The sequence below is a fragment of the Lacerta agilis genome, chromosome 5 (genome assembly GCF_009819535.1).
Source record: "Lacerta agilis isolate rLacAgi1 chromosome 5, rLacAgi1.pri, whole genome shotgun sequence".
NCBI lineage: Eukaryota > Metazoa > Chordata > Lepidosauria > Squamata > Lacertidae > Lacerta > Lacerta agilis.
The window spans coordinates 20,890,076-20,914,592 of NC_046316.1; the positions used below are offsets into that span (position 1 = coordinate 20,890,076).

The following is a 24,517-nucleotide window of genomic DNA, read 5'->3' on the forward strand; positions in this document are numbered from 1 at the left end:
TTTTTAGTTGCTCCATTTGTCAGAATAAGGAAAGTTTGTATTGATCTTTGTTCTAGGGCCCAATTACGTGGATTAAGTGTTTTTATTACATGAAATACTGAGCATGGTATCTATTTAATGGGCTGGCATTGATTCGTAGGAAATTGCATGTGTAAAATCAAAGCCTGTAAGTAAGGGTGGTTAGAAAGTGATTTTAAACTATTTTTTAAAACTAGCACACGTCTTCAAGAACTATCTCTGTAGCTATAAAAGCTATTGGCATAAATTTGATACTTTTATTATGTTCATTCCTTATGTTCTCTCCTTTTCCGCATCTCAATTGACATAATTCTCCCTACCTCTAATCATCTTCCATCTATGGAGCTCTCTCTCTCTCTCTCTCTCTCTCTCTCTCTCTCTCTCACACACACACACACACTCTCTCTCTCTCTCTCTCTCACACACACACACACACAACTTAAAAAACCTTTTATGCACTTCTGTTTTTTGTAAGGCAAGGGTGGGGAACTTGTGGTACTCCAGATGTTGCTGAAATACAAATCCCAGCAGCCCCAGCAGGCATGTCCAGTGACCAGAGATAATGGGAGTTCTGGGAAAGGAATCTAGGTGTGTTGGGGAAATCTGCTATTATTTAGTGGTGAGGATAGCCTAAGGTTCCCTATGCCATATGCTTAGAACAGAGTATCTCAATCTTCAGTGTAGAGAATACTGTCTCCAGCTGTTTTTGGACTACAGTTGCCATCATCCCTGAACTAGCTATGGATGATGGGAGTATTCCATCCAGTTTTGTTTTGAAAGGGAATATTTGATTGGGAGGGGGATCACAAATCATTTTGGCTAGGTTAGCGGCTCCTGTACCATTATGTGTAACATCTAAAGATGTTCAGTGTGTGGTGTGACATCATCATACTGCATGCTATCCTGATCCTGATTGGATGCTTGCTGAAAAGATGGGGAAAAGCGTAACATGATGGTGCCATGCCATATACGAAGTACTCCTATGCCAGCCTTCCCCATATCGGCACCCTCCAAATGTTGTTGGACCCCATCTCCCATCAGCACCAGCCAACACAGTCAAAGGTCAAGTCCGATGGGAGCTGTAGTCCAAATCTTCCGAAAGGCACCAGGCTAGGGGACACCATCCCAGGTACGATGGGAGAAGAGGGGAAAGAGCAAGCCACAGGACTGCTGTTTTGGGCTGCAGCATCCGGTTTCAGCCTAGTTTTATATATTCAGGCACACTTATTTCGTTGTCACATTTCATTGACATACAGTCACAGTGACAATGAAATGTGCCAGAATCGTAAGTATGCATGTTGAGGGCACAAAGACCAATCAGCAGTCAAGGTCAGTTGGCCAATGAGGAAGACCACCAGAAATGCTTCTGTTAAGTAGACACTTTCTCTGAGAGGTGCAGGCACTGCTGCTGAAGGGGTTGCAACCACTGGGCAGGGGAGAACGGCAGGGAGGGTTTTACCTTCTCAGAGTTTCCATGCCCCCCTTTTAAACATCTTGAATTTTTTTTTAAGAGGGGGGGGGAAGGGTATGAGTATAGCAGTTAAGCCCCATTTATTTCAGTAGCTGACTAGGCCTACTGTTTCCCATTGGAAAACAAGTGGGTTCAAAACACTTAACTTTGATTGAATGGTGCCCTAAGGTTCTAGCCCCTTTGAGGCACAAAGCTGTAAGAGGCAATGAGGAGGCAGTTTTCCATCCAATTGTTCAGTAAGAAGTAAACATGCTCTTGGGGAATAATGCCATATCTTATGGGGCAGCAAACCTGGCTTTACAATGAAATATGCACTTGACTGGGAGTGGTCGCCTGTCCAGGATCTTTAAGTATCTGTATACTGTACTATTTGTATTTTCCACATTGCATTATTAGACATTCGCCTTAAAAACAGTGAGGGGAAAGGCTCTGGGAAGAGTGGCAGGTACAAATTTTGGAATGTTGCACCAAAGTCCACTTTATATATAAAAGGAATGGTTTAATGAATGAAGCAGCCCCAAATATATTAAATGACTTCTGTTTGGGATCTCTTGCTATGTACAATGTACAATGTACAATTCAATGTACAATGCCCCACCTGGCTAGAGGCCTGCCCGTCACATTTGTGATGCCAGCAAGCTACAAGCTTCAGTGCTCCATCACCAATCTTTGCACTTTCAAAATTGACTGCTAGTCTTGTCTCCGGGTACCCAAAGGCTGACACTGCAGCTCTCCATTGCTCAAGTTAACCTGAGGCTTCAGGCTCAGAGCCACTTAAGTAACGTACTTGGCATCCTGCTTCTCCACTCATTTTTCCTGGCAGTGGTTTTAATTTTGTCTCTCCAGCTCCTGAATGAATTTGTTTTCTCTTGGATCCTTGTGGCGTATTGAAAGGCTTCTCACGTTTGGGTGCCTGCAATCACAGATGCGTTTGTTTTAAAGGGATGAATCAGTCTTCTGAGCATAAGCATGTCCAATTTAGGCATGAGATTTCATTGAAGACTTTTAATATATATATCTACTGCCCTACAACAACAACAGCACACAAGCAACCTTTCATGCACCGCTTTCTCCGAGCACTGGAGTTAAATATTTTTTTTTTTTCATTTAAAGCAACACATCTTTAGGATCTAGAAACAGAAAGCAAAAACTGGGAGGGGGCTGTTTATAGCAGAGGAGTTTCAGTTGGATTCTGAATTTAAGGGTCCCAGATTTTCTCGTGTGAGTGTGTGTGTATATATATATGTGTGTGTGTGTGTGTGTGTGTATATATATATGTATGTGTGTGTGTGTGTATGTGTGTGTGTGTGTATATATATATATATATATATATATATATATATATATATATATATAAACAAGGGCTACAGCCAAGTGGCAAGGTACTGACCTGAATGAAACTGTCAAAATAGGGAGCCCATAATAATATGAATTCAAATACACAGAGTTTGTGATCATCACTAGCACTACTATCATGTGAGTGATGAAGACACAACATCTGGTCCTCCTATTAAGCAAAGAGCCCAGATGTTGAATGGATGGATAACTTTGGCAGGAGGCTTTTCTACTCCTTTGCTTCCGTTTTAAACTTTCCGGCAGCACTTTCACCCTCGCGAAAGGTGGGTGGGAGTGAACAGGATCTCCCGGGTCATCATCTTCTGAGAAAGGCACCTCGGTTCCATAATCCTAGATGGCAGCATCCCAACCTTTCGCTTGCCCCTCCTCCCTCTCTCCCCCTTCCAACCCTCCATGGGAAGAGAGTTAAGATGTTATCAGGAAGAGCCCTGCTGGAAGTCTGCATGCGATCCCTCCAGGTCCCTCTTCGGTGTCCATTCATTCATCCCTCGGAGTTCTTACAAACAAGCCCGAGGTCCGCGCAAGGAACCTGAGCTGCTCGCCTGCGCACGAGCCGCTCTCCCGGAGGGTCGCTGTTTGTCCTCTCAAAATGCTGGGAACCCTTCCACCCTCCCCTCTCCTCCCCACTTCTTCCACCTGCGATCCCGGGGCCACGCTTCCTGGCTGCTTCTCGAGAGTTGCGCTCAGCCTCAGGCTTCCCCTCTTCAACATGTTCAAAAAATATCCCCCTCCCCGTGCGCAAAACTGGCACCACTTTGCGCCTTCCTGTGGAGATGGGCTTCCCTCCCCGTTCTGAGAAAGCAGATTTCCCATCTTTTCCCCACATCCCCTTAAGAGAGAAAGAGAGAGAGAAACATTTGCAAATTCTTGATCCAAACTCAACTCTCCTTTCTCGCTTGCTTCTTCCTGCTGCTGCGCGCGTGGTTGCTGCTTCTGCTGCACACACACACACACACGCGCGCACACACTTCGCCCCCCCCATAGGAGCTGCTTCTCCATCTCTTCTCTGTTGCCTTTTCGCCCAGACTATATTCAGTAGTGAGGCTCTGCAATCACGTGGGTCCTCGGTTTGATGGGGGGGGGGAAAGAGGAGGATCGAGTTAGAGGAGGGGGGGTGCCTCCGCAGTTTGCTGGGGCCCGGAGACGCGCGCGCGCGCACACACACGGAGACACTCTCTCTCTCTCTCTCTCTCTCTCTCTCTCTCTCTCTCTCTCACACACACACACACACACGCGCACACACACACTCACCCACGGAGTGCTCAAGAGCTATTGCTGAAGTCTAAGGCTGGCTGCTTGCTATACTGCTGCTGTCGCTTGTCGCCTCCTACCAAGCTGGGATCTATCTCTCTTCTCTCGACATACATTTTTAAAAACCTCAACCTCGTTCCTTCTTTCTTTTTGCAGTGGCTCCGTCGTTGCTGGTGGCTTTTTGGGGGTTGTGCTTTTTTACCCTTTGGGTTTTTTTCCGCCTTGCGCTTTCCGACTTTCAAACCTCAAGCTTGGAAATTACTTAGGTTTTGGGGAGGTTGGGATTTATTCCCCCCACAAAAAAAATCTGGGCATCTTTCCTCTCTCTTTCCTTGCTCTCCACCTCCTTTCCTCTCCCCATCTCGGTGGCTTTTCGCCCCCAATCCGGGCTGATGTGCTGTACGAGGGGTCTGAAATGGAAGTACTGATGCTCTGGTTTTTCCCTTGGATATTTCAATGCGTTACGGTGCGAGCGGACTCCATCATCCACATTGGTAAGGGGAAGAAGCTGGCGTGTGTGTGTGTGTGTGTTTGTGTGTGTGTGTCAGTCAGTCCGCGCGTCGTGTGTATATGTGTTTGCAGATGTATATGCAGGCTGCAGGGTAAGAGTGGCACATATGCCATTATTATAAGAGTGAAAGGAGGATCGGGTCTCATTAAGGCGCAATAATAATTCTGATCCAGGAGGGAAGATGGAGAAAGCGAGTTGAACTCTGGCGACGGAAAGAGAGAGGATGGAGAGAGCTCTCGCTTGCCCGCTCGCTCGCTCGCTCTCCCTTCCTCCTCTCTTCCACGCCACCGCAAATAAAAGCCCTCTGAATGCACCTCACTGCAAAGTTAGGGGCGAAATAGGACTGTCCATGGTGAGAGCTGAATTCTTTCTCTAAATCTCCGGAGGCGGTACTGAGGAAGGTTTGCGCTTGCAGTTGCTTTCCTAATCAAACCCTTTCTGTGGCTTTGGACCTGTTTGCGCCTATATTACTCTCCACTTCCGAGGAGGAGGAGGAAGAAGAGGAAGAGGAGGTGGTGGTCACACACACCACCAACCCCCACCTGAAAAGCTCCCCATAGGGAAAACTTTGGAGAGGGACTTCCTTCTGCCCGGGCAGGTGTGGTTCTCCCAAGCCCGGGCTGTGGGAGGCACACAACTGCCACTTTCAAGTTAGCTGGTGTGTTTTTGCGGGGTGTGTGTGTGGAGATTGCAGGTGCCAAAGCAACGTAGTGTGGGTGCTCTGTCTGTCTGTCTGTCTGTCATTGGACTGGATGACATTTCATTGGTGGATTATTGAGCACCGTGGTTGGGGGTGCAGTGCGGTGGGGGTCTCAAAGGTTGGATCGGGAGAAGAGGAAGCCGGAAAGGGAGACGGGAGATCCCGGGTTCCCTAAAAGGAACTTTGAAGGAGAACGGTGGCTCGTGCCAAAGTAGGGGGGGGGGCACGACGACGACGTGCCACTGGCAGACTTTCTTCCTTGAAATTAAATAAAAGCAAAGGCCAGACTCTGCAGGGATCAGCAGGAAGAAGGAAATGAGTGTGTGTATGAGAGAGAGAGAGAGAAAGAGAGAAGAAGGGAGCTGGGGAGCTTTTGATTCCCATGGGTCCTGGTGGAGGGAGGCACGGGAAAGCTCCTTAGTGAGAGGCAATGCGATGGAAAAGGCTGGAGTAAAATCCAAGCAAGAAGCTCCAGTAGATGATGACATCTTAAAAAAAAAAAAAAAAAACTTCGTAGAGATCTTAAAAAATAAAAATCAAATCAGAGGAAAGGTCTCCTCCCCGAAGGCGGGGAGAAGAGAGAGAAAGGAGAAGAGAGGGTGGAGGAGGAGAAGGAAAGGCATGTGGTCAGGCTGGACGGAGAAAGAGGGCTGGGAAATGCTTTCGGGTCCGCTCGGTGGTGGCTGATGATAAACTCGTCCTTCGCTACTACCACGCGTGCTCCTCTCCCGGTGCCTTAAGCAGGAGGCTGGCGAGAGCAGGCCAAACAGCATTGCGGATCCCTTAAAAAAGATCGATTGGGGAGGGGAGGAGGGAGTCTGCTGTGCTACAGCTAGGTTTGGAAAGACTTTAGAGTCGTGTCCCCCCCCATCACCCCAACCCCGAAGAGAGAGCGGCTAAACTTTAACTTCAGCTGCTTGAAGGAACAGGCTCAGGATGGGCGTCGGATTTCAGAGGGACGCACAAAGCCAGGCACCTGCAGATAAAATCTCCCCCAAATCTCCCTGTACCTGTGGATGAAGGATTCTGTTCTAGTCAAATCTCAGCCCTGCCCCCTTAGTCTCTCAGCCACCTGCCTCCCGCTCAAGTGGCAGGCGGGATGAGGATGCTGCGAGCAAGGATGATGGCTTCTCCAGGTTGGAGAGCGAAGCTGAACTTCGCTTTGGAATTTTGCGCACGGTGTGAGCATCTGGTTGGCATTTAAAGGCGCAGGAGAGACGTGAATAATGTTAGAGAGGCGGACCGTGGAGGTGGGTGGTGGCGTGTGAGGATGAGCAGAATAATATGCTCAGGCTATTATTATTATTATTTTTAAAAAACAACAAAAAACATAAGAGTAAAAAAAACAAAAAAACCACCACTATATATGTACAGTACCTCTCTCCTCTCTCTTCACGCTCAAAGCAGGGGTATATTATGTAAGGCTTATCGCCAGATGTTTTCCTGCTAGCTGCATAACCAAGGCTCTGAAATTAAAAGCTTTCAGGTTACTGAACACAAAGCTCAGCTCTCCGTTAATATGGGGCGATGCGCATGAGGGAAGTGACGGCAGCCCTAAGAACAGAAAGGGGGGGGGGTACCCATTCCGGAGGCTGACGCGTAGGTGTTGTGTTGTCCTACCTTTTTGCGGATAAAACTTTTAGGAAGCCTTTCCTCCGCCTCCCCCACCCCGCGTGTCTACATCTATACAAATCAACACAGGCTAAAATCCCAAGAGCCGAGTGGAACCCCACGCTGCTTATAAATTGGACTGTACAGTCTGCAGGCTGACGAGCTCGCTCACTGGCTGAAGCTGAGCACGTCTGGGTCTGGTCAGCGCCCGGTTAGGCAGCCCCCTGGGCACCGCAGCCACGCAGCCTTGGCTCTCGAAAAAGCAGAACATACATATTTTCAAGCAAACGAACGAGAATTGTGGTTGCCCTCTGCCACAGGGCTTCATAACCGGGAAAAATCTCACTGATCCCCACAACCCCTAAGCAAGGGAAGAGAAGGTTCCCATCGCAGGCGCTCCTCTCTGCCTTGGGAATAAGGACGCTTTAGCTGCCCGTGGTGTCACAGGGGACTTGCCCTTGGTGAATATACCGTAAGGCACGAGGGAGCGGGAAGCTCTCCTGCGAAGCCGTGGCCTGACGCGCAGAAATGCTTCCAGGAAGGCCTCGGGCATGTCCTCTCTGCCCCACACATCCCTCCTTCAAAGCAAGTCCAGGACAGCAGCTAGGATGGTCCGACCTTGTCATTTTTACTGAGTGGAACTCAGCTGAGCAAACTTCCAGAGCTCAGTCCCGCTCAGGATCGCTCAGAGCGCGCGAGTTCCTCTTTAACTCTCCTGTTGTAACAGCAGGGCTACGAGCGAGCGGCTTCCTCCCCCTTTCAATGCATGCTAGTTCTGGGTGAACACAAAAACCTGCTTTTTATCTTTGCAGCAGGCCAGTGGTCCCACCTAAGCTATGTTGTCCACACGGACGGGCAGCAACTCTCCAGGTCTTCAGGCAGCCTACTCTCGCAGCTCTGCCTGGAGAGGCCGGGGATTGAACCCGGCACCTTCTGCGCGCAAAACTGATGCTCCTGACCCTTCCCCAGCCCGCATCTGTAGTAGCTGTGTGAATCTGGGACAGGCTCGCGCACTTGTTGCAGGCGAAAAAAGGCCAGTTCGGGGGTGTGTGGCTCCCTCAAGAAGCAGTCAGTGGGCACGACCCATTTTGAGTAGGCTTAAATCACCCCGCGGTTTAGGAGAATGGGAAGTATATGTGCATAGAAAGTTGAGGGACGAGCGTGGATGAAGTAGTCTTCTGAGTAGAAAGCCTTTCTGGGATCACCTTCACGCCACTGGCACGGCCTTTCCTTCCCATATGCTGGTATGTAATGGGGATGATGGTTTATTTGTCCTCCACCCCCAACAGGTGCCATATTTGAAGGCAACTCGGCCAAGGACGACGAGATCTTCAAGCAGGCGGTGGCGGACTTGAGCCTCAACGATGACATCTTGCAGAGCGAGAAAATCACGTACACGATCAAACTCATAGAAGCCAACAACCCCTTCCACGCCGTCCAGGAAGGTAAGGGCGACCGCGAAGGAGAGAAGAGGGGCTCGCGACGCGTTGGCCTCCCATGCGCCCCTGGAACTTGGAGAGGGCGCGAGAGATCCACTCATGCTGGGCTGCTCTCTCCCTAGAGGCCCTATAGACGGCGGGGGCGGCAGCAGGAGATCTGGGCAGTTGTCGATCTCTTGCCCCGCCTTGCCTTTAGCTGTTGCTATGCCCGGCGAGCTTTTGCTTTTCTCGCCGATCTCTTCTTTTGCGCGCGGGATTCATGGAGGGCGCTTTGCCTAGCCAAGCCTGCGGTTCCCACGCACCCGCCCCCCCTTCTCTCTCTTTCTGTCTCTGGGAGGGGCTTCGACCCCCACACGGGGGTAGGAGGGGGGAAGGGAGCAGGCAGCTGCCTGGCAGGGTCTGTGGCACAAAGCGGACGTTGTTTGTCGGCCGAGGTTGTGCGTGCGTGCGGTTTTTTTTTTTTTTTCTGGGTGGCCTGGCTGAAAAGTTTCCTTTCGGCCAAAGGTTGGCGCTGTTTGCCAAGGAAAAAAGCAAGCGGGGAACGAATGAAAGCTGCAGGAGGTGTTTTGGGCGCCTTGGAGAGGCGAGCATCCTCCGGCCTTGCTTGAAGCGCTGGCTGGAGGAGTTGGTCGCTGGTTTGGAAGTCCTGAAAGGAAGTGAAAGGATAAATCAGTGCAGTGCTGTCGGGCTCAGATGCGCCAGCTGCCTAAATAAATCCGAGGCGCTCTGTGTGCGGGTGTGTGGTTGTGAGTGTGTGTACACACACAGGCATATTGGAAAGGCCTGCAAGCCAGATCCTTGGAAACATATAATCCTGGTGGGTTTCTAGTGTGCTGTGGTTTACAGCCTTAAAGAGGAATGGGAGTGGATGAAGGGAGGGGGTTTCTTAAAGTGGAGGAAAGGATCCAGGAACATGAAATCTTTCCGTGTGGATGAAAGAGGAACACCTTTAGATATTGATATATTGCCTGTGGAAAGAGCTTTTGCAGGGCAACAGGTGGATTAATTTGTGCCCGTCACTGGAGACTTCTAAGGTCCTTCAAAAGCAAGTTGCTGCCTTTTAAGGCAGGTGCGGTGCAGCTGTGGCTTTCCAGATGTGGCTGAACTCCAACTCCCATCAGTCCTGGCCAGCATAGCCAATGGCTAGGGATGAGAGGAGTTGAGGTCTAGCAGTGTCTAGGCAGGACTGCAGCTTCTCCACCTTTAAAAATAACGATAAAAAAAATATTATAACCCTATTCACTCCATTATACAAAGTGAGACTTGCCTGTGTGAGTAAACATGCACATGATCTGCCGTGCACAAATCTTTTTCCTGGTTGCAAAGGATCGGCTCTGTGTCTATTGGAGAAGGAAGGGCAGGATTGGTAGCTTAGAGGGAGAGAAATGCTGAAATCAAAGGTGTAGGAAATGGGAGCAGCATGAAGTGTTTTGCGGGGTGATGGGTTTGATGCTGTGTGGATGAAATGGCCCATGGCTTCCGCAAGCAAAGTCCCTAAGCAGTTTGTTAACCATCAAGGTGTTTGTGAGATTCTTTGCTGTTTCTTGCTACCCCCACCCTTTTAAATACTGTATTCCAGATGATGTGAGAAAGTGTTATGATGTGGTATTTTTTCCTGTGCTTTGCAGTGTCTCTACTCTTCTGTTTAGCCTTGGCCTATGGAGAGTCTATCCCTGCAGCAGGGAACCAAGGATAGGTGTGTGTTTGGATATGCCGTGAACAAAACATGTTGATCTGATGTTCTGAACTGCTGCCAGAGCTATTTAAAAAAAGAAAGAACAGGGACAGGGAGGTAGGGGGGAGGGCAACTAAACAGCAGCTTCGTGATCTGAACATTTCCTCCAACCCCAGTCTTGTTTTGTGGCACCTGTCAATCTACCATCCTGTTGGCAAGGGGAAAGGAGCCCCAAAGGGAAATATTAATTGGATAAGCACAAAGAAGAGCTGTTTCAGGGCTCTTGTGTCCTACCCATCCCGGATGTGCTTTTTACAGCAATAAATAGGATGCATTGTACGTGATCAGGAGTCGCATGTAGGAATTATCACCTAGTGTGGTGTTTTCAGAAGGGTTTTATTTTGAAAGGGGACTGACTTGGATGAAAGGAATGAATGAATGAATGAATGAATGAATGGTATTTTTAGAAAGAGAGGGCATGTAAATTCAGGGAGAAAAGGGAGGGAGAAAAGCGCACTGCATCTAGATTTTTCTTGAGCCTGACCAGTGAGATCAGGCTTAGTTACTTGAAATGCGCAACTGTCACAGCATCTTTCTGTTGTAGCTGCAAATAAAGCAGCATGGAAAACATGTGATAACCTGAATCTCTCCAAGTCTTGGTTCTGATCAACTGGTCAGCCTAGATGATGGAGACAGGCAAATTGCCAACCAATATCATGTACAAATGCATTTTATTTGTGTGTTCTTGCCATGCCATGCAGCCAATAATTCCATACAGCCTTAAAGATGGTTCAAATAGGCCAACTTAAATGACAGTCTGCAAACTATCCTCAAGTTCATAAGGTTAAGACAGTAGCTGGGCAGGTAAAGGAGCTCACATCACAAAAGAAAATACTTTAGATCCTGCCTCAGAATAGGAATGTTATGCAGGGGGTATTTGGTAACGAAGTCGAGACTGGTTACCGGATGCGTTACTTCAGCAGCTGTGTAGCTCCGTAGCAGATCTCCAGAAAAGGAAAGCTATTTATATGCCTTAGCAATATTACTATTCTCACCCCTCCCCTGAACGATGAATCATTAAGCCTTTCTTAAAATGCATTGGAAATAGTTATTCCCCCTGCCCCCCCTTGTCAAAATTCATGCATGCTTGTATGGGTTCTTGTTGGCTCAGCACATTTTAATGAATTTTTTTTCTGGATCATTCCTATTGAAACTCACCTCAGTTACTTGCACTTATTATAGCATATTATATTTAAATTGCTCTTTTTACTAATGCTTTGTGCTCTCTCAGGTGTTTTTGACAATGTTCTCCTTGGGGCAGGCTTTCGTTTTCCATGAGATGCCAAGTTATTGGGGAAGTCAACATTTTATTTTAGTGTTGACATCAGTTTTCGCCCATAGCAAGATGGCAAAGCTCAAGGAAGGCTCAAGAGACAGTTACAGCACAATCCTGTGCAAATTTACTTGGAAGCAAGACATGCTAATGGGACACGGGTGCCACTGTGGTCTAAACCACAGAGGCTAGGGCTTGCCGAACAGAAGGTCGGCGGTTCAAATCCCTGTGACGGGGTGAGCTCCCGTTGCTCGGTGGTCTCTGCTCCTGCCCACCTAGCAGTTCGAAAACACGTCAAAGTGCAAGTAGATAAATAGGTACTGCTCTGGCGGGAAGGTAAACAGCGTTTCTGTGCGCTGCTCTGGTTCTCTAGAAGTGGCTTAGTCATGCTGGCCACATGACCTGGAAGCTGCATGCCGGCTCCCTTGGCCAATAGATAGATAGATAGATAGATAGATAGATAGATAGATTTATTTATTGTCATTGTCCGTATATACACAGTATACACAACAACGAAAATCAAACACCCAAAGACCGGATTTACCATACACATTTGCACATATCTCCAACACTCTCATCCTTATTAAAACATAATCTATTAAAACATAACATAATCCAGAGTATAACATAACCTATTAAAAGCATAGCATAACCTAAAAGCCTGTCTCATTCCTTACTACTCACTGCTTACTATTACTTACTACTGACCCTGAGATCATTATTAAGTGCAATCAAAGCTCTTGGATAGAAACTATTCAGAAGGCGTGTGGTTCGAGTTTTCATTATCCTGTATCTTCTGCCCGAAGGCAACAGCTCAAAAAGGTTGTGAGCAGGATGGGTGGGATCTCTCAGGATGTTGTGTGACTTCTTCAAACAGCGAGACGTGAAGATCTCGTCTAGGGTTGGTAGTTGGAGCCCAATAACATTCTGGGCAATTTTAATTATTCTCTGTAAAGCTTTTTTATCCGTTACAGAGCTGCTCCCATACCACGATAGTATACTATAGGTTAAGACACTCTCAATGGTACTGTGATAATAGGACAGGAGTAGGTGCTGAGATAGATTCAATCCCCTGAGCATTCTCAGGAAATACAACCTCCCCTGCACCTTCCTCACAGCCATATTAATATTTACAGTCCATGAGAGGTCCTCGGAGATGTAAATGCCCAGGTATTTAAAACTGCCAATAAAGCAAGATGAGTGCCACAACCCCAGAGTCGTCCGCGACTGGACTTAACGGTCAGGGATCCCTTTTCCCTTTACCTTAAGACTTGCTATGCTCAATGGGACTTATTCCCAAGTAAGTGTTTCTCGCAGAGATTGGGAACCTGTGACCCTCCCAGGTGCTGTTGGACTCAAACCCCCATCAACACCTGCCAACATGGCCAATGGTCAGGGATGATGGGGATTGTAGTTCCAACAACCTTGCATGACCGTGCCGACAACATGGAGGGCTGCAGATTCTGCATCCCTGCTTTATATCCTTGCTTCCTTAATGTATGACAGTGCAGCAGCAGCAACAGCAAGCGATGCAACGCCGGAGTTTTGTGTGTGTGTGTGCTTCCTATTGCATTATCTTGCACTTGAAACCAGCAGAGAATAGGGGAGTTGATTATTGTCAAAAGTTTTAGCGTACAATCAGATCTTCATAAAGCTACAAAGAATCAGTGGCCTATTTTGCAGCTGATTCATATTCATGGAAGTAACAGCAGTTGGGTAGCTGAAATAGCATTTTGAACAGTGTCTCCTCGCACAACCTTACAGCATCTCCTTCCCTGGTTTGATTGCATTTGGGATTTAAAATATGACACCCAAGCAGAGAACTGAAGCATTTGGAGCACAGGAGACTTTTATTTTTCTCCCTTTGCTTTGCGTGCATCCAGACGCAGATATATGTATCTAAAATTTGCGGTGTTTCAGTTCTATATCTGACGAAGAAGCTATGACAAAGCTAATGTATGAGGCATACTCTGGAAATTCCAGGAAAGAGTCTAGCCATATTTTAATCTGTTTTGGTGCAGCTCATTAGGCATTGCAAAATTTACTTCAAGACCCTAATAGGTGTTGTTTTAAACTGTCCTCTCATGGGCAGTAGGCCTCTAAAATTAGAATCTCTCCCTAAGTAGAAGCTGATAAGCTGGAGGGCAGATGGGATGCTGGATAAATGTTACAGTTCTAGTCTTTCATAGAAGTTAAGATGTGCTTCTCTCTCCTGGGGAGGACGACAGAGTGATCAGCTGTTCACTCAAGGGGTGTCCGAACTTTGACACGATGTCTGAGTGAAGACGAATGTGGTAGCTCTATCTTGATTTCCAGGCTTCTTGTTGGTGTCAGACGATTCTCTTTCTCCCCCCATCGTTTTAATTTTCTTTTCTTTGCTGTTATGCAGTGTGCTGACAGAATGATGCATGGTTGAGCCAGGAGCCATACCATTGCTCTGTAGTATCGTTTTGGACCGCACTCTGCTGTCATTCTTACCGTTTGTTATCTTAGTGCTGTTGGTTCCCCCCCCCCCCAAGATGCTCTGCTTGTTTTCCATGCAACTTTGCTAAGAGCTGTCAAAATGAAAGAAAAGATGAAGCAAATCAACTGACCTGCTCTGCGAGGATGGTACTACGGCAGCTGCACGAAGGCCCTAAGGTGTTAAAATGTTTTGTTTTGATGCTCCGTGCTTTTGTGAGCAGTGCTATCTAGCAAACATTAGCGTAGTTGCAGAAGCATTTATGGTCTGTTCCTATGGTGATTTGTACCAACAAACACCTTCGAGTAGGTATTCAACATAGCCTAATCTGCGTGTTGCCTGAATAGTCTGGATGCTGTCTAGCCATGGCTGATGCTCCTTTACAGTATATATGGTCATAGGCGTAGCCAGGATTTTTGTTTGGGGGTGGAGCAAGACTTGGTTGGGGAGGTAGGACTTTTTTGGGGGGAGGGGGCGCAGAACCAATGTGATTTGTCAGTTAGTTAAGTAATTCTATTATTTTACTTGATCTAGGGAGGGCGGTTGGCGCTGTGGGTTAAACCACAGAGCCTAGGGCTTGCTGATCAGAAGGTCGGCGGTTCGAATCCCCGCGGTGGGGTGAGCTCCCGTTGCTCGGTCCTAGCTCCTGCCAACCTAGCAGTTCGAAAGCGCATCAAAGTGCAAGTAGATAAATAGGTACTGCTCTGGTGGGAAGGTAAACAGCGTTTCTGTGCGCTGCTCTGGTTCGCCAGAAGCGGCTTAGTCATGCTGGCCACATGACCCGGAAGCTGTACGCTGTACGCTGGCTCCCTTGGCCAGTAAAGCGAGATGAGCACCGCAACCCCAGAGTCGTCCATGACTGGACCTAATGGTCCCATTTACCTAGGGAGGGCAGCTTCCCCCTTGCCCCGCCTTGGCTACGCTCACATATATAATGGTCATGTCAGTGCTGCCAGTCACCATTGGCTAGGCAGGGCCTATGGCTGTGGAAACCTCCTGTGTGATCCGTCCCTCACCTTTGCAGAACAATATGGAATGCAACCATAGGCCAGTCACATGGCTCTCTGGGAAGCCTGTGAATTTGGCCTATGGTGCCACACCAGTGCTGGAGAGATGTTGCTCAAGAGCTGCAGCAGTGATATTAATGATAGAGGTGCCCAGGGTACCAGTGTTCCTTCTTTTGGAGAAGGACAAGTAAGAAGTGAGCCAAGCTATATCTTGGCTGTGGTTATGGTCCATCAGTCAACAGGTATTTGTGCTCTTGCACAGCTGAGGATCTTGCAAGCAGTGGACTGTATCCCCATTTATTCACAAGTGTATGTCTCCTTGTCTCTTTTCACTCAGCTTTAAAATAAAAACCAGCTGTCAAGATTCTAGCACAGAGAGAGGATTTCCTGCAGTACCTTTGTGCCCAGGTGGAATACTATCTGCTTCTAGATAAGTTGGAATCATAGAATCATAGAATCATAGAGTTGGAAGAGACCCCAAGGGCCATTCAGTCCAACCCCCTGCCAAGCAGGAAACACCATCAAAGCATTCCTGACAGATGGCTGTCAAGCCTCCGCTTAAAGACCTCCAAAGAAGGAGACTCCACCACACTCCTTGGCAGCAAATTCCACTGCCGAACAGCTCTTACTGTCAGGAAGTTCTTCTTAATGTTTAGGTGGAATCTTCTTTCTTGTAGTTTGAATCCATTGCTCCATGTCCGCTTCTCTGGAACAGCAGAAAACAACCTTTCTCCCTCCTCTATATGACATCCTTTTATATATTTGAACATGGCTATCATATCACCCCTTAACCTTCCCTTCTCCAGGCTAAACATACCCAGCTCCCTAAGCCATTCCTCATAAGGCATTGTTTCCAGGCCTTTGACCATTTTGGTTGCCCTCCTCTGGACACGTTCCAGCAAGTTCTGGACAAGTTCTCGCACCCCTGTAGCTAAGCAAACCCTGAGTTGCTTGTGTTAACTAGAACGCATGAGATCACCCGTAAAGAATGTACAGTGGTGCCCCGCTAGACGAATGCCTCGCTAGACGAAAAAGTCTATGGGGCTGCCTCGCAAGACGAAAAATTTTCGTCTTTTTTTTCTTTTTTGTTTTGCGGAGCGCGGCTGTCATTGCCGCTCCGCAAGACGAAAAACGTGCTAGACGAAAATTTTCGCAGAACGAATTATTTTCGTCTAGCGGGGCACGACTGTACGTCTATATTTTTTTGGAGGTCCTGCCAGGTGTTATTCTATCCATGAATATGAATCAAGTTATGTGAGGGAATTGACTATATATATATATATATGTAGAGAGAGAGAGAGAGTAAATTGTCAAACAATATTTATAGGATAAGAAAATATGATATGAAAGCAAAGAACACATGCAAAAATGCAATTGTGGTAGTTGTAATAAGCAAAATAAATAAATAAATAAATAAATAAAAGACAGCTTTCTAAGGATCCTTGAGGATCATACTTAAATGATCTTCCTCAGCTTGTCCCAAAGGAGGAGGAAAAGGAAACCATAATAATGTAAGGGACTGAGATGTGAAAAGATCTTCTCTAAACTGGTTCTAATATTAACACCCTTTAAACTCTCATAGGTCAGCAATAACCTCCAATATACTTAAAGCCTGTTGTCTTTGTCCATGGAGTTTTCTTGGCAGGGATACTGGAGTGGGTTGCCAGTTCCTCCTCCAGGTGATCAAACCTATCCATTCTCAAGGAAATCGGCCCTGAGTGCTCACTAGAAGGACAGATCCTGAAGTTGAGGCTCCAGTACTTTGGCCACCTCATGAGAAGAGAAGACTCCCTGGAAAAGACCCTGATGTTGGGAAAGATGGAGGGCACAAGGAGAAGGGGACGATAGAGGTTGAGGTGGTTGGACAGTGTTCTCAAAGCTACTAACCTGAGTTTGGCCAAACTGCGGGAGGCAGTGAAGGATAGGTGTGCCTGGCGTGCTCTGTTCCATGGGGTCACGAAGAGTCGGACACGACTGAACGACTGAACAACAACATACTTAAAGCACTATTACACCACTTTGGGCTCCCCCCAAAGAATCCTGGGAACTGTAGTCCCCCCCCCAAGGGGCTGAGAGTTGTAAGGAGATCCCAATTACCCCCACAGAGCTGCACAATTCCCAGAGTTCCCCAGGGAGAAGGATTGGTTGTTAAACCAATCTGGGAACTGTAGTGTTGTAAGGGGCATCCTATGTATATATATATAAAGCCTAAGGGTAGACAGAGGTGGCATGTAAAGTAGGGGCACATTTTAAAGAGTGCTCTCATCTGCTTCCCTTTCTATTGCACTCATGGAGTGTGGACAGTGAAAAGCCACCAAAGGAATAGAAATAGACATGGGGGTGTTTGAGCCATTGAGAGAGAATGATGAGTATGAGACCATTATTTAGATTTATCATTCCCTTCTTCTACCTCTGTTTTGAGCTCTTCTAGAGTTACTGATCACTGTTATACAGTGGTACCTCTGGTTAAGTACTTAATTCGTTCCGCAGGTCTGTTCTTAACCTGAAACTGTTCTTAACCTGAAGCACCACTTTAGCTAATGGGGCCTCCCGCTGCTGCTGCGCCGCCAGAGCATGATTTCTGTTCTTATCCTGAAGCAAAGTTCTTAACCTGAAGCGTTATTTCTGGTTTAGCAGAGTTTGTAACCTGAAGCGTATGTAACCTGAGGTGCCACTGTATTCCGAAAGAGAGGAGTTTCACACCATTTGCTTTCGGGTGTGTACAGATGGTAGAAGGATGAACTAAACTGAAATCCCTTTGTGTATGAGAACATAACCAATTCTATAGGAATGAAGTGGCACTTTCTGGCTGTGTTCTGAAGTAAATTTTTCTGGAAGAAACTCAAGGAAGCGATAATGAAATTGGGGGCTTAGCCTAAGATCCTCCTCATTCCGTTGTCATAGCATGCAAATTTTGGAAAATCATAATGAGACAGAACTCATCTGTTTACGGGAACAGCAAATGTTAAAAGAATTAGAGGGTAAAGAAATTACTATTAAAGAGGTTATTTCACTTCAACGTCATGTACAAATTAGCTAATTTATATATGAGTTAAAGGGAAGATATGAAAAGGAAACACGTGAGAGTAGATGGTTATTTATTATTTGTGGCACCAGTACTTTTTACGACTTTAGATTATTGGGTACATAGTTTTGATTTTTAAAGACGACAAAAAATGCCACAAGGATTATAGTGTGCAAGGAGATAACCAATCTTGGCAAGTACTCAAAACAACACAAATTAAAGTGACAACTATGAGCTGCTTCATACATGCACTTTCATCATTTGATGGCTTAGGATCTAATGGTGTGCATCTGTGAATGATCCATCACAGATCAAAGCACTAGAGACTCTTCATAGCATGTCACATTGACTCAATTACAATGCTTTTTTGGTGGAGTTGGTTCATCTATCTGTGAGCTATTCAGTAATTAACCGATATGCAGGCATGTGTGAATTACACTGATATGTGGCATCAAGGCTATGCAAACATTTCAGCGGAACGATCAGCTTCACACTTCTAGGCACTGCATGTGATCACTCCCTTGGGAATGTCCCCAGACAAACTTGGAATCTTGATTTGCAAGTCTGTAGCAGCAGTTTTCAAACTTTCCATCTTCAAGGAATGCTTTTCACAGCTTGCTTGCCATGGGACTCCTGTATACCGTATATACTCGAGTATAAGTCGACCCAAATATAAGCCGAGGCACCTAATTTCCCTACAAAAATGTGGGAAAGCTTATTGACTCAAGTATAAGCCGGTTCGCCTTTGCCACTGTGGTAGAGGAGGAACGAGCAGCCCAAAGCAGCCCTTTGGGCTGCTCCTTCCTCTTCCTCCTTTGCTGCTATGGAGCTCACCCCGTCGCAGGGTTTCGAACCGCCATTCTTCTGATCAGCAAGCCCTAGGGCTCTGTGGTTTAACCCACAGCACAATGTTCCCTTGTGTTATACAGAGAAGGCTGGGATCCTGTCCTGTTTAAGCAGAAGCCAGGGAAAGTGAGCACCTGTGGGGTTTTAATACTTCCTTAACTGATAGGCTTTCTGCCTTCTGGGGTCTGAAGTTTGCATTTATGTGAGCAGTTCAGGAATGGAACAAGCTGCCTGGGGAGAGTAAAGAACCACCGTTCTTGTACACTTCTTAAGGAATGGTTGACTTGAGTATAAGCCGAGGGCAGCTTTTAAAGCACAAAAAGTGTGCTGAAAAACTAGGCTTATACTCAAGTATATACAGTATATTGCAGAGGATTCTAGGATGAGCACTAGGTCTGGGCACAGTGGTCTTCCGAGCCTTAGCATTACACTTGTGCAGTTTGTTGTTGTTTAGTTGTGTCCGACTCTTTGTCACCTCATGGACCAGAGCACGCCAGGCACTCCTGTCTTCCACTGCCTCCCGCAGTTTGGTCAAACTCATGTTGGTAGCTTCGAGAACACTGTCCAACCATCTCATCCTCTGTCGTCCCCTTCTCCTTGTGCCCTCCATCTTTCCCAACACCAGGGTCTTTTCCAGGGAGTCTTCTCTTCTCATGAGGTGGCCAATGTATTGGAGCCTCAGCTTCAGGATCTGTCCTTCCAGTGAGCACTCAGGGCTGATTTCCTTCAGAATGGATAGGTTTGAGCTTCTTGCAGTCCATGGGACTCTCAAGAGTCTCCTCCAGCACCATAATTACATTGTGTTTAATGGGACTTACACCCCAGTAAATATGGATTGGGAGGCTGCTATGGGGGCTTCATTCATTCTCTTGTATTCTGGCATCTTCTGCTGCTTTCATGACAACCTATTTCATGCTGATTCATTGGGAGGTAGCGTCCATATGTGAACTTGCAGAAACCCAACTCGGCTCTCTAGAAAGAACATACGGTTGCATGCTTCACTTAGTTTTAATCTGTTCTTTCAAAGCTTGCTAAGCACGTGCCAGACACAGTGGAAAGTAGGGGGATCTTTTCCATATTCCTAGAGTCCTGACAGTGTTCCTGCACAATTTGCTAACCAGTCTGCTGCCATTAAATGTTGGTGCTCAGTGGGATGAAAACGCATAATGCTTACCTCCTGGTGCTTTCCGAGACCAAACCCAGACTTGTTTAAGACTACCACTGGCAAGACATCTGCGACACAATCGTCTCGTTCTGCATGTGCTTTTATGCTTATGAAGTGCTTGATTTGACACTCCTTCTTGGGCCTACATTGAGACGAGCTAAAAATAATGCAGAATAGTGAAATGGCAAAATCCTATGTGTGTCTACTCAGAAGGAAATCCTATTGAATTCAGTGGGACTTTCCGTTAAGTGTGTGTTTGTTTGCAGCCAAAGCCTGTTCTTAATAATAATAATAATAATAATAATAATTTATTATCTATACCCCACCCATCTGGCTGGGTTTCCTCCACCACTCTTGAGCGGCTCTCAACAGAATAAAAAAACGATAAACTATCAAACATTAAAAACTTCCCCAAATAAGGCTGCCTTCTGATGTCTTCTAAAAGTCCTTTCCTAGCCACCTGAAGTTTACACTCTGAGTCTTCACCTACTCTGGACTTTTGTGAATACTAATACTAATACTAATAATAAGCAATTTTTTAAAAGTAGTGTTTCTCTGCTGGTGGGTTCTGTTCTGCAAACTGCTGTGCAAGAGCTGGTGAACAACTTTGCACAACTCGAACAGAAAATAAGCAAGCATCTCTAGATTATGTGACAACTTACATACCCTCCAAGTGTCTATATTTTCCAGGGACACCCCTGATTTAGAGAAGCCATCACGGTTTCTGATTTGATCGTGGAATGTCCCACTTTTTCCTTAGGGTATCCCTATTTTCATTGGAGAAATGTTGCAGGGTATGGAAACAAAATAGAAAATCCTTCCAGTAGCACCTTAGAGACCAACTGAGTTTGTTCTTGGTATGAGCTTTCGTGTGCATGCACGAAGATACCTGAAGAAGTGTGCATGCACACGAAAGCTCATACCAAGAACAAACTCAGTTGGTCTCTAAGGTGCTACTGGAAAGAATTTTCTATTTTGTTTCGACTATGGCAGACCAACACGGCTACCCACCTGTAGCAGGGTATGGAATTATCCAACTCCCAAGCTGTCAGAAGGCAATTCTGTATAGGGAAGTCTTTTTTTAATGTTTAATGTTTTGTTATGTTTTTATATATGTTGGAAGCTGCCCAGAGTGGCTGGGGAAACCCAATAAGATGTGTGATGCATAAATAGCAAAATTATCATTATGGAATGGGACGTCCCTATTGTCATCGCAGAAATGTTGAACGTATACAAAGCAGCCCTCCCAGTTTCCCTCCTTAGCTGTAAAAATCTTGCACTAAGTTAGGGCTTTCTACTTGCGATAAGAGTAGTTTCACTTGCAGAAGGGTACATTTGGAGACAACCCAGCAGTTCCAACCATCTTTGCTGAGGCAATGCTTGACTTAAAAGTTTCTTGAAGTGTGTACGTATGCAAATGTGTACACAAGAAATGCAGAAGGTTGGACACAGCAGTGTTCCTTGGCTCGCAGTGAGCCTGTGGCAACACTGATGCCCAACAGGGGAGTGTTAACTGTTGCAAAGTTCTGGCCATGTGCTCCCGTGAAAATGGTCTGTATCGCTGTGTTATGTCAAACTAAGGTAATTTGACATGATCAAGTGTGTGTGCTTTCCCCCTCTTTTGCAGTGTCCATATGCTCATTTTAAGTTCTGGCATTGCAATTGTGTGCTTGAGCGCTCTAATTATTATTTTTTCTGCAAAGGTCAGCATGTTGGCACTCTCAATTGCCTTCCCCCCTGCTAAAGCTGAGATGAAACCTGCAATAAGCATAGATGAAGCAGGCGGCTGCCTCACACAATGAGAAATTAGGGACATTCTTGCCTTATTTGCTTTGGTGTAATATCTTCTCCGAGGTTGAAATTCCTTGTTTCAGGGAAACAGCGGTGGTGCCCTGAGTCTTCGGACCTCCACAGCAGTGAGTGTAATCTGTAGTCGGCTGAGGATCACCCATAAACTAGTGTTGCATTTTCATATAGCCATTACATTTTGCCCCACTGCAGCCACCGGCCAACCCTTTCACAACTTTGCACAACTTTAGTTTTGATGCTGTTTTTCTGTGATAGGAAACTTATCCACTGGGACAGGAGACCATCTAACTAGCATGCAACGTCTTGAAAAATCTAGCTGAGTGCGCACTGGAACGCGTAATAATTTAGAAGGGATGATAATTTCCAATGATATGCTAATATCCTAAGCATTTTTTTCCCTCTGCTTCCTCATTTCCATAGCTTTAAGGCGCTAAGTATAAAAAAATGGGAAACACATGTTGAAACGGTTTTCTTTTATGTGGTGCCTAATGGCTTAACATTTAATGAGAATGTTGGAGACTCCGCGATTACTGCGCTTGATAGGGCGGTCTTGGGTTTGTGGGTTTTGAATTGCTGGTGAGCTGCCCTTCCCGCAGCGACCCTCTGCTTCCCTAGTGAGTCTCCGTTTCCATCTTGGTGCCCTGATGTGGCGGCATTCGCCCTCCCCGACCCCCACTGCTGCCACTGCAGCCTTTTGAGCCTCCCTCTCCCTGTACATTAATATTATATTAAATATATGCAGCAAGAAATGGGAACAGTAATGATCTCCCGTTAAGGGGAGTGGGGTGGGAGAGAGAACCGAGTGGCATTAATCTAAAAAAAAGAAGGGGGAGAAAAACCTGCTGTTCTGGCTGCATCAAGTCTCCCAGCAGGATTTCTCCTGCTTGACCTTACGCAGAGCCATTCCCTTAGCAACTTTTCAAAGCAGAAAGAAAGACAATGTTGAAAAAGCGACTAAAACACTCCCCCCCATTTTCCAGCTGAATATAAAGTTGGAGGGATGATCTTAATTTTTTTTTTAAAATGGAAAACAAAGCCTGGCCAACAGGCTGCTGAATTTGTTTTTGGGTCACAGTTTTTTTTTTGTCCATGGGTTTTTAGACTCCTTGGGGCTTCTAGGCTACGGCACCATCGCTGGGTTTTGTTTTGTTTGATACAGGAAGTGAAGGAAACAGGATTTTCTGTGGCATGAAATGTTCCTGGAGTTACTGAGCATTAACTTTGTCAGCAGGTGCCTTTTGTTTTCTGAAAGTGCAAAGTCCTGAGTTCTTACTATTGCACGGCCAAGAAAGAAAGAAAGAAAGAAAGAAAGAAAGAAAGAAAGGGATTGCGGTCGGATTATTTTAAAATCTCCTGTATTGATTTTTAAACACTTTATTTATGGTGATGCGATTTTACTGGTACTGTAGCCCTCTTCAGGCATGGCAGCCATGAATGAGCAGAAAAGAACTAACTGCCCCCTTTGCCCTGTTCCCATCCCCCCCCCTGTGCTTATGCCAACTTCCCTGCGTTTGTGTGGGAATGTTTAGGAGTGTGGATGAGTATATATTATTTATATATCTCAATCCCAGCTTGTGTGAGCAAGCTCCAAACTTAGCAGAGTCACATTCCCTTTTTAAACACAGCAGAAAACGGCTGCATAGGCTTCCTAGAGCCTCTATAAAAGAAATATATATTCCTGGTATATTTCCCCTTGTTCCCTCTTAAAAGCAAAAAGACACAATACAGTACTGATTATTAGATATAATAGAGTTTACTTACAAACATCCAAGAGTCACAGGCTCAAAGAGGCACATAAACTTAGATAAACATATTTACATGTGGTGAAGCTGATTCCATAAGGAAAGGAGCTTCACTTCTGCTTCTCTCAGCTGCAGGCTGAGAGAGAGCATGCTGCTTCTTCAAAGGACGAGGCAAAATGGGCGATCTTCTTTGGGATCTGGTTCCCAGGTAAGACCACACCTACTTCTGGTTCCTGTAGCTCAGTCCAGGTAAACAGGAAGTTAAGCCTGGAGGACTGAGTTACCTTCATGTCCTTTCTAGGAGTGTTGTGTTTGGCTGCTCTGTGTTTACATCCCACAGTTTGGGTATATGGTCTGCAATGGGGAGCCTTTTCTGCTTGGGGCTCCCTGCATGATTAGGGATGCTGATCTTCAGAACATGAGAAGAGCCCTGCGGGATCACATGGCCCATGTCGTCTGCCAACTTCCTGTTCTCAAGGAGATGCCCGTGGAAAGCCCGCAAGTAGGACATGAGTGCAAATGGCGCTGTCCCCACTTGCGCTCCACAGCAACAGCGGAGAACATAGCCATTGTGGCTAGCAGGCACTGATAGCCTTATCCTTCGCGCATTTGTCAGATTCTCCATTGTCTAATTCAGAGCTTTCCAAATGGTGTGTCACGACGTGTTAGTGTGTCAGCTGCAGTGTGTTGCTTGAATGCTCCCTGAGCTCCTCCCGGGGCTGGAAAGGGGCTAGTTTATTCTCCGGTTTGCTAGTAAGACCGAATGACTGTGTCGCGAAATGATGCGTGTCTAAAAAGCGTGTCGCCAACCTGAAAAGTTTGGAAAGCTCTGGTCTAATCTGTCCATGAATTTGCTTACTCCCCAGTCTTCCAGGAACCTCCATGGGTTGAAGAGGGAAGAGTTGCCAGATATGAGGCAACTGGAAGGAGCCAATGATTGGGAGAGGGGCACCATTTTCTACTTTCCTCCTCAGGTTTGTCCCTGTGACACATGAAGAGGGCTTCTCTCTATCTCTTTTATTTTATTGATCGTTACATTTATATGCCACTTTTCCTCCAGAGAACTCAAAGTGGCATGCGTTCTCCCTCTCGTTATA

At 46.3% G+C, this 24,517-nt stretch overlaps 1 protein-coding gene across 4 annotated transcripts in view; it reads left to right on the plus strand.

Annotated features, from left to right (window-relative positions):
- The first annotated feature begins 4,282 nt into the window (after positions 1–4,282).
- GRID1 (glutamate ionotropic receptor delta type subunit 1) overlaps positions 4,283–24,517 on the plus strand; it is a 668,524-nt gene continuing 648,289 nt past the window's right edge. For 2 of the 4 annotated variants that reach the window (XM_033148829.1, XM_033148830.1), the window contains exons 1-2: positions 4,285–4,590; positions 8,208–8,363. In XM_033148829.1, coding sequence (XP_033004720.1) covers positions 4,512–4,590; positions 8,208–8,363 — 235 coding nt within the window. In that variant the 5' untranslated portion in view covers positions 4,285–4,511. Of the gene's footprint in view, positions 4,591–8,207; positions 8,364–24,517 lie in introns of all 4 variants that reach the window. The other 2 variants (XM_033148827.1, XM_033148826.1) reach the window with 2 other exon arrangements.